The sequence below is a fragment of the Zootoca vivipara genome, chromosome 5 (assembly GCF_963506605.1).
Source record: "Zootoca vivipara chromosome 5, rZooViv1.1, whole genome shotgun sequence".
NCBI lineage: Eukaryota > Metazoa > Chordata > Lepidosauria > Squamata > Lacertidae > Zootoca > Zootoca vivipara.
The window spans coordinates 72281130-72292101 of NC_083280.1; the positions used below are offsets into that span (position 1 = coordinate 72281130).

Sequence of the window (10972 nt, forward strand, 5' to 3'; positions counted from 1 at the left end):
GACCCCTGGTGTAAAGTATCTGGCTCTCAAGTAACCGAAGTGAGCTGGAGAGCTTTGCTGAAAGGAAATGCTTGTGATGGGGGTTCCCTCTGTTGCAGTTGGCAGGTTGAGTAAGGACATGAGTAGAAGCAGCAGCATATTGTACTAGTTGTGTGGGTTGCTACCATCAGCACTGTTGCTGCTACCGTGTTTCCCCGAAAATAAGACACTGTCTTATTGATTGATTGTTACGGTTCTTGACCAGCACACACATAAATATGCAGTACATAAAAACAATAAAAGAAAAACAATAATAATCTAAAAATAGGCAAGAAGTATAAGTTTTAACAATTGTTTAAAATAAAACTGATTAAAATGAGTGTTACTACTTAGGGGGGTAGACTACAGCAGTTAATATCACTGGATCCTCTTTAGCTAGTCCTGAAGATGTTCTGAAGATATTTGGACACTGCTAATTAGACCAAATTTTTATGGCTCTAGCACAGAATTTGGCTACCTTTGCTGACACATTAGAGTTACCGGTAGCGTCGGAAAGAAGCCACTCTATATAGAAATTATCCAAGCGTCCAGGTAGCTCTGCCAGTATAGTGTGGATAAGCTCGCCTCACACCTCCTCGTAGAAGCAGCATCGCAAAAGTATATGGCCGATAGATTCCACTTCTCCTGATCTGCACAGGCAGCATCTCTCACATAAGGGGATCCGTTTGTACTTCCCTTGGAGAACTGCTGAAGGCATTATGCGGTTATGGGCCAAAGTGAATGCTCTCTATGAGAGGGTATTTCCAGGTGGAATAAATATCTGGCTGGGCGGGCCAAGCATCTCCTTTCCTCCTCAATTAGAAAGTGAGGTACTTTGCTCAAATCCTTCTGTCTTTCTATATCTATAATCCACTGTTTAATAAGGGTCTTTGCTGTATTAAGATCACGTGATATAAGGCTGGATGGGTTGAGGCCTATACTCAGCATTTTATTCACTATGGTCTTGCTCCAGAGGGATTGATAGTTATCTTTCACTAGTAACAGAAGTAGGCCCTGAGGGTTCATGTTAAGTTTCAGCCATAGATTACAAGCCTGCATCCACACTCTGGCCTCCACGCAGGTCAGGCCTGTTTCTAATCGTATGGCAGCGTTTGACACACACGGGCGCATTTGTAACGCCGCTCTAAGGAATCTGGACTGTACTCTTTCGGCTGTCGTCAGATTAGGTGGCGGGATGTTAAGGTTGGCCCCAAAGAGCAGCTGAGCCATCACCTTAGCCTCGTACAGTTTTAAAGCCGCAGGAATATACTGTCCCCTCTTTGTTCTAAGAAGGCTTAGAATGGCTGTAGTGTAGAGGATTTGTGGGCTGTAGAGGATTTTTTACACTGTCTTATATTTATTTTTCAGGGGTGTCTTATTCCAGCGGGAAGGGTTCTGTGCTGCGCAGCATGGCTGAGGGCAGCGAGCTGTTGCCGGGAGGCGCCGCGTCCATGTCTTATTTTCGGGGTATGGCTTATATTGGCAGAAATGCTTAGAAATCCTGCTATGGTTTATTTTATGGGTATGTCTTATTTTTGGGTAAACAGGGTATTAGCTTCCTTGCTCCTCTTCCTTTTGTTTGGTGGACTAGAAACAATGAGAGGAAGGCCTCTTTAAAATGATGGAAAGAAGGTAGGGATAAATTAGCTGTTGGTTTGCTGGCTCTTTGCAATTGCAGGGGAAGTTTGTTTATTTTTCTTCTAAATAAAAGAAATGATGTGTGTGTGCATATTAGCACTGGAGGGACACAGTGCACCGTGAAAAGAAAAGAAGTTTGAAGTCGAAGGGCAGATTTTCACTAGCATCATTGTGTACTTCAGTCACTTGGTGCCTGTAACACTCCCACAGACATGCCCTCATTGCCCTCATAACTCTTAAGAGAAACCCCTAACTGAGGGCACATTTCTGAGCAACTCAATATTGTGGAGTTTTTTCAATCATTTGAGTCCTCTGGTCGTTTTTACACATTTTTGGTTTACTTTTTCTAAGTGTAACTCTGATACTGTGAAGCATGAATGTAAAATGTGTCCCTGAATTTTATACTTCCATTGTAACAGTTTTACTCATGAAAGGGGCAGTGGTAGCTGCAATTTCCATAGAAGTTTGCTGCCATGTACTGTGTTGAGGCTGAGTAACAATTGCACAATACAATTTTGGGAAATATTCCTTTGGTTATTGAGAGGTAAATTTTCAGCTTAGGCAGGGGCACCTGTCCTTTTAAAATCTGTGTGGGGCTGATGAGAATTGGAATCCAATAACTTCTGGAGGGCCACAGGTTCCCCATTCCTAATGGAAAGCATGGGTTCTTAGTTTAGGATGAAATGCTGAAGATCTTTGAAATTCTACAAAAAGTAGGGTAATAAGGGGGTTTACAGACTCCTATCTGTTGTATCCCTTCTTAAGGGAATATAAAATAAACTAGGGTGGGTCATTAGTCTACCATGTCTCTTTCTGTGTGTAGTTAATTATTATTTTGACATCATCCTTAGGTTTTTTTTTGGTCCCTTCCTCTTAATTAAGCAACAAGAGTAAAAATGTTTTTAGCATTTTTATTATTTAATAATATTTGCTTATAAGCAATTAGCAAGAACAAAACGCAAATAAGCTTGGCTTGTTTGTAGTCAGATCAGTCCCCCTCCATTCAAAGCAGAGCAGCTAAAGAAAGAGTTCAAAATACTTGAGAAAGTAACACATTTCCATATAGGTGATTGAGGGCATAAGGCAGCTCAGCTAATTAATATCAGTTATAAGTATAAACAGGAGCAAAAGTAAAAAGCTGTTTAACTTCTATAATTTATAATATAATACCACATTTAAGTCAAGAAATATTTTTTTAAATCATGACACGGCTTTGGGCTTCATCAATCACTTTCCCTCTTTCTGAAGATGGCCCTTGCAAAAAAGAAATATAAAGGCTCCAGGTACATTAAAAGTCAGCTAATATAATAGTCAGACCCATATATGAAGACATTTTGAAGAGGATTTTATTTTGATTCCTTATGTTGTTTCCTATATCTTCTAGAAAGGTCTATCTATTTTGTTAGAGATCTTTAAAAAAGAATCTTACTCACCAGTACGGAGAAAAAAATCCATCCAATTCTTAATATTGCTAATGTGCACATTACTTTTTTTGAAATGGAAATACAATAACATGTGAAGTTTTCATATTCATTACTCGTGTTGTGTTATGCAGTTTTACTATTAGTTGAATGCGCATCTTTATTATATAAGGGGGTCTTGAAATGATTTCACTGCTCTGCACTGCACTTGTATTCTAGTCCAGTTCCTGAAGCACAAAAACTTACTGCGTTTCAGTTCTTGTTCACCTAAGTCAATCACTGTGTCACCTTCCATTTGTTCGTCTTCAACAGTAGGTTGTGGTGGTTGATCACCAACTTCCCACAGGAACACCAGGAACCTATTTGGAATATATACAATCAGCTGCCCCCATAGCAATGTTCCTAGGCCAAAGAAGATTGACCATAGCCACTGCTCTAGTGTAAGACTTGCACAGCTAAAGGGCTTCCCTCCGAACTGAACAATGATTATTTGTGTAATCAATGTCCCCACAAAAATACAACAAAAAATGGAATTTGTGAATATTCCTGAAAAAACATTCCTTTCCCCATGAATCTTGCGTGCATTGACTTCATTAAAAATCTGCATCATTACAAATGTGTTAAAAATAATAGTGTAATGCCGGGTAGGTGGGGCATGTAGTGGTGCAATTCGTCCATTTTCAATATCAAATAATTTTTCACCCACAAAAAGAAGTGCAAAAACAACTACAAGTTGATAAAGAGCATGAAACATAATATTTTTTAGCATTGTACGGGAAATAAGAGGTTTATTTCTGCCATAAGGCTTTCGCTCCAGCAGATCCTCTGTTGGCTTTTCTGTTGCTAGAGCAAGAGAAGCAAGTGTGTCCATAATGAGATTGACCCACAGCATCTGAACAGCTTTCAGAGGTGAATTCTGGGTGACTGCTGCTCCAATAAAAGCAACTATCACTGCTACTATGTTAACAGTAAGCTGAAACTGAAGGAATTTGGAAATGCTGTCATATACATTCCTACCCCACATGACAGCTTTAACAATGCTTGAGAAGTTGTCATCAGTAAGAATTATATCAGAAGCTTCTTTAGCTACATCTGTTCCAGCAATACCCATTGCAAAACCAACATCAGCTTTTTTTAATGCAGGCCCATCATTTGTACCATCACCAGTTACTGCTACCACTTGCCTTTGTTCTGTGATATTGCTGTTAATGATCCCTTCTACCAAGTTGTACTTGTCAGCAGGTGAGGACCTTGCAAGCACACGAAGTGTAGGCCAAATCTTATCAATAAGCTCTTGTTTAATCTGTCCGTCTGGACCACGTATTAGTCTATTAAACTCATGCCCCTCTAAACACTCAAAGTTCTCCCCGAGTTTCAGAATCCCACATTTTGCAGCTATTGCACGAGCTGTGTTAATGTTATCCCCAGTAACCATACGTACAACAATACCAGCTCTCTGACATTTTCTTATTGCATCAGGAACCTCAGGTCTCACTGGATCTTCAATACCTACAACTGCAATACAAGTCATGTCACTGAAAATATCATCATCTTCGTCCCAATTTGGTTCTGAGTCGGCTGGGAAATCTTTGAATGCTAGACATAAGGTGCGAAGTCCTCCAGAGGCCATTTGTGCAATCACATTTTTTATCACATTTTCCTTCTCTTTTTTGGTAAAGGATATAGGTTCCCCAGCAGCATCAAGTATATTGGTGCATTTTTTAAGAAGTATTTCAGAAGCACCTTTGCTAAAGAGTTGATAACTCCCATTGGGGTTTTTCAAAACTGTGCTCATTGATTTCCTGTCAGAATTAAAGGTGTATACCTTAAACAATTTCTCTTCTGGTATCTTAGTCCTCATATCCTCATAATTCTGCTTTAATTCCACAAGCAAGCCCAGTAAAGCACACTCAGTCTTATTGCCAATTTGAAGAGAAAGGCCTCCTTTTTTGTCAGAAGGCAGTATTTTTGAAGTATAAGCACAGTTTACAGAAATACTTTTAAGCAAATAATTCAGCATGGTTGGATGAATTAATTTAGGTTCAGGAACATGTTTATAATGTGTGCCAGCAATTAAAATTTCAACTACTGTCATTCTGTTCATGGTTAAGGTCCCTGTTTTATCTGAACAAATTGCTGTTGCATTACCCATAGTTTCACAGGCATCCAAATGTCTCACTAGGTTATTATCTTTCATCATTTGTTTCACAGAGTAGGCAAGTGAGATGGTGACTGCAAGTGGAAGGCCCTCTGGTACTGCTACGACCAAGATTGTAACTCCAATAATAAAGAACTGCACAATATATTGTATATAAATGGGTGTACATTCAGCAGTCCAAGTATGCTTCTCAATCACAAAATTTTGAACTAAAAAATAGACTATAAGAACAGTAACAGTGATTATAGACATTGCCAGTCCTGCTTTTCCAATCTGAACAGCCAATCTTGTGAGTTTTGCTTGTAGAATTGATTTTTCTTTTTTGTGTTTTGAAGTTTGTTCTTTTTCCTTTGTTTCGTTTCCAGCAGTTTTATGAGGGTTGGCTGGCTTTTTATGATTTGTTCTCTCATTATCTTCTCCAACTCCAAGTAAAGTGAGGATAATTCCTGTTTGCGAGTTTAAACCTACAGCTGTAATAACCATTTTTCCAGAGCCTTCCATCACATGGGTACCTGAAAGCAACATGGGGTCCTCTGTCAAAGACTTCTTGACATGATCTGATTCCCCTGTGAGGCTGCTCTCATCAATTTTTAGATCATATCCTTGAAGGAGCAAACCATCAGCTGGCAAAAGGTCACCATATTTGATCTGTGCAACATCCCCAACCACTAACTCAGCTACTGGCACCTGCATTGACTCCCCATTCCTGATGACAGTAAATTTTTGTTCCTTTTCAATGCGATCCTGCAACCCCCTGAATTGTTTTTCCTTACTCCAGTCATTGAAAGCTGTTACCAACACTACACAAAATACTGATACAAGTATTGCAAATCCTTCAATCCAGTCAGCCTCCCCCTCTTCTTCTTCTTCTCCAAATTCATTTGCATGACAAGCTGCAACACTTCCTCCTGGATCATAAAAAGAAAGTCCCAGTGATATAATGGCTGCAATTTCTAAGATGCATAATGTCGTATCCTGCAGTGCTTCCCATACTAATTCCAGGAAAGTTAGGGACTTTTTAGGAGGTATAAAGTTCTTTCCAAATACAGCTTTCCTTATATCTAATTCTGATTCGGAACCAGGTATCCCAAGTGTGGGGGAAGTTTTCAGCTTTGCACAGATTTTAAAGATGTCACCATGAAGTTCCTTTATTTTCTTCACTGCATCTTTCTTTCGAAATTCCATCAAATGTTGCAACTCCGGGAGAGTGATCTTAAAGTCTGTTGCATCAAAGTTGACTGGAGTCACCATCATCCTGCCTTCCTGCAGTTTACAATAACAACCCAGAAACTTTTAATAGCATTAAAACAGGGTTAGAGACATATTTTCTTGCATTTACCTAAACAAAGGCACTTCTTATAATATTAAAAAGGGTAAACTTTTTAAAAATGTGACAGAGGAAACGAAACTCTTTCTTTTACCATAAGACCTAGAATGAGGTGTAGCTAGGTGTATCACAAAAACAGGAAAACTATGAGCTTCTCCATAGCTTTGTAAAGCCCTCCATTAACAGGTGAGGTCAAGGACTCAGCTATACAGCTGCAAATAAAACATTTTGAATGTGTTGTAAAGTACAATATACAACTGTGACACTATATGACGACTGTGAGCTATAGCAAATTCAATGCATTTTTCAAAATGATTAAAAAACATTTCCACAAAATTTTAATGTGTGTAGATTTCACACAAATGTACTCCAACAGTGATCAGATCCATAAAACCTTTGTGTCAGTTTTGTTTCAGTGACCTCTCCTAAATCTAGTGAAAAAATCATGTTCATATTTTAACAGCTTTGGGGACAATTATACCTGTATTGGAATGAAAGAAAAACTGCACAAAACTGCTAAGAGATGGAGTGATCCTGAAAAATGCTGTTAAATATTTTAGTTATTCTTTATGTATGCAGATACTCAGACCAGATTCTTTCCATTTCTAGTGAGAAAAGAGCAGAGGGTGAAAACTGACTTGTCTATTGCAACAATAGACAATTTACTTATTTCACTTAATATCACTACACATGGTGTTATGGTTAGTAATACCCCACAGGTTTACAATGCCCTTCCCACAATCAATTAGAATGTTCCTTGTGTTTTTTACATCATCAGTTTTTGATATATTGAGCAGAACATGCTGGCTCTGCTTTTGGGGTAAGTCTAACTCACATTGCGAGACACTCTCAAAGGTGTCTGTGTCATATGAGAATGTTTCAATTGGCAAGCAGTGTCATATGGTGGAAGATGACCAATACTGCTCAAACTCACAAACCATGGGGAAAAAAACACCTGGCTGTTGCAATTCCAAAACATCAAAATCTTTCTGATTGGTGCATTGAAAACAAACCAGCCAACCAGAAATATCTCCAGAGTTCCTTGCCTGTGAATCCAGAAGTGTAAGTAGCAGTATTTTCGGTTTTCAAGGTTTAACACTGACTAAAAGGTAAACGGACCCCTGACTGTTAGGTCCAGTCGCAGACGACTCTGGGGTTGTGGCGCTCATCTCGCTTTACTGGCCGAGAGAGCAGGCGTACAGCTTCTGAGTCATGTGGCCAGCATGACTAAGCTGCTTCTGGCAAACCAGAGTAGCGCACGGAAACACTGTTTACCTTCCCGCTGGAGCGGTACCTGTTTATCTACTTGCACTGCATGCTTTTGAACTGCTAGGTTGGCAGGAGCAGGGACCGAGCAATGGAATCTAACCCCGTCATGGTGATTTGAACCTCCAACTTTCTGATTGGCAAGCCCTAGGCTCTGTGGTTCAACCCACAGTGCCACCCGCGTCTGTTGACACTGACTGCTTACCCATGAATGCTTGGGGAGTGGCAGTTTATGGGCAGTTTATGAATGCTTGGGGAGTGGCAGTCATGGTGCCAGATTGCCTGGAGGCTAAATCTGGTCTGCACAGCCAGTGACTGAGCAGGCCAGCTGCGGGGTGCCCGATTCAAACAGGCCAATCAGGAGAGAGCGGAGAGGTGTGGTGGTGGAGGCAGATCTGGTGTGGGAAGTCTCCAACCAGGTCCTACCCAGAGATTTAGAATGGGAGCTGTGCCTTGCCTCTGCCTCTCTGATCATTGCTGGATTCTCCACCTTGTCTAGGACGGTCTGGTCTGGCCTGGACAGTGTCGGCTTGACATTGGTATTGAATGTTCAGCCGCCGTATTCAGAGTCGGGGGGGAATATTTTTTTGCTGACAAATTGACTGGTCTAGGTTTTCGCCTGCCTCATAGCAATTGTCATAACTTATGGCGGATTAGGCATGGGGTTTGAATTTCAGCCAAATGAGTACCCTGTTAAAGGGGTCCAGGAGGATATTTATGTCCTGGAGCCAACATGGGGCCGATGGGCCATAGTACCCTTATCTCTGGTGGTCCTAAGGACAGCACCCCGATTTGAGTCATAGGGCAATCTTCTATTCAGAGTAACCCAGCTCACTCATCAACCAGCAGGCAGACTGGCTGATGCAGAATTCATAGCCAATGCCTTTTCCACTCCTGCTTACACCTGTAATCAATAAGGTTGTGGCCTTTTTCAACCCAAGCACTGGTGTCATAAATCTTAATCCTTCCTGGGACTGTCCTGAATGGCCCGCATGTTTCTGTGCCTGGGTACACAATTGCAAATTATGTGCAAAAGAAGCATGGTGATTCTCCTTTCTTCCATGAATAACCACAAATCCAAGCCTAAGATTGCTCTTTTGTTATAATAAAAACTAAAACTGACTTTGACACCTGTGACCAGATCGTCTTCATATATGCTTCCAAATTCATGATCAAATGGTGGTGATTCGCTTAAATAGCTACATTGGTTTGGAAGCTGAACAACCCAAAATAGAGTGGAAATCTCAAAATACATCTCTTCCTCTACATACATAACTACATGCCCAGGAATAAAATTAGGTAGTCTCAGAACCACTAGGACGTCCTACTTCTAACACCCAGAAAAGGGGAATGTGCCATGTTTGCAGCCAATGCAATGGAAGTAAATCACTTTGCTACGTTTGCAAGGTCTGCAAGATTATTATAAAACTCATAGTTATTATTGTGTGTGTGTGTGTTTGGATTGAGCTGACAACACCTCTGCCTCTCTTTTACAATGCATGTATAATGAATATTTATATAGAGATGGTACTACTGTATTTATTTTGCTTTTCTGTCAAGTAGTGATATGGTCAATATGGGATATGGGAAATATGCAAACTGGACCAGGCTACCAGTTCAGTATGATCAGTAGTTTAATTCAAATGCTAGGCCTGAAAAGGCTTCTTCTTCACAATGAAAATGAATTTTTTAAAAAATCACATACCCTTAAATAAAGAAATGGGATAATCCAGTTGTTCCTTATTCACAGAAATATACCTGGCTGGCTGCCGTTCTCTTTCCAGTGGCATTTGCCAAGTTTCAAGGAAATAGGCCTTGGCTAAAATGCTATAATGGCAAATCAAAAGATTACTTAGCAATAATGATAGTTATTAAATTGCATTTTTTTGACAGACAGTTAATGCAACAAAGCTAGTAATGATATTACTAATATTCTAGATTATAAATAACTTTTCATAATAGCATTAAAACAGGGTTAGAGACATATTTTCTTGCATTTACCTAAAAAGGCACTTCTTACAGTATTAAAAAGGGTAAACTTTTTAAAAATGGGACAGAGGAAATGAAACTCTTTCTTTTACCATAAGCCCTAGAATGAGGTGTAGCTAGGTGTATCACAAGAACAGGAATATATAAGAGAATCTGACCATCTTCAGGCATCCCCAAACTCCGACCCTCCAGATGTTTTGGACTACAATTCCCATCAATCCTGATCACTGGTCCTGATAGCTAGGGATCATGGGAGTTGTAGGCCAAAACATCTGGAGGGCCTCAGTTTGGGGGTGCCCGATCTTATTGCTTGAAGTTAAGATTTAAGCTTTTTTTCCCTAAAAAACTTTCTTAATGAAATTCTCTGTCTTGGTTAGATATTGTTTCATGCTTCCCATTTTCCAAGGGACAGGAAATTTAAGGGATAGCCTTTTATATGCTCAATTAGACAGTGAGGCAAGAACCCTTCAGATATTTGTAACACCTATTTATTTATAAACAAAGCTTTTGAGTGACAGGGGGTGCTTCCAGACTACCAATATTTTGCTGTTGTATTTCAATCACATACCAGCAAATTCAGGTTGGACAATTAAAGTGAATTAGGTGCTCTTGTGCAACAAACTCACTTCCAAAAGTAAAAATAGGAACCTGACTTTTTGTGGAATAAGACTTGGTTGATCCTGTGTCATATAAACTCCTTGCAAATATTGTGCAAACAAATCATGATGAATGCTCAATCAACAGACCACCTGGAAGTGTCCTAATTCTCAAAAACAATATATAAAGTGGCAAACATATGCTTTGACTGTACCACTTTGAACTACAGCTGGGGGGTCGTATAATATGCTAATAGGAGTGAGGGGTAGAACCCATCAATGAAAAGTTAGACCCTCTTCTTTTTGAAATCTAGTTTTCTATGTGCAGATAATTATTTTCTGTGAAGGAGAATTCAATTATGTGAGCTTTGTAAAGCTGTTTTCTGCCAGTTTAAGGCAAAAATTCAATATATTCTTCCTTCTTCCTTCTTCCTTCTTCTCTTTTCTTTGAACTTTCACACACACACACACACACACACAGCAGTGTTTGTGTGTGTGTGTGTGTGTGTGTGTGTGTGTGTGTGTGTGTGTGTGTGTGTGGTGGAGGTCATAATGTCCT

General features: G+C 39.8%; 1 protein-coding gene across 1 annotated transcript; it reads right to left on the reverse strand.

Moving 5' to 3' along the window:
• Nucleotides 1-3203: 3203 nt before the first annotated feature.
• LOC118096559 (plasma membrane calcium-transporting ATPase 1-like) lies at nt 3204-6489 on the reverse strand. Its single transcript, XM_035138513.2, is given in 2 exon segments — nt 3204-3260; nt 3262-6489. Coding segments are annotated over 2 exon segments (3285 nt in total).
• Nucleotides 6490-10972: the final 4483 nt, after the last annotated feature.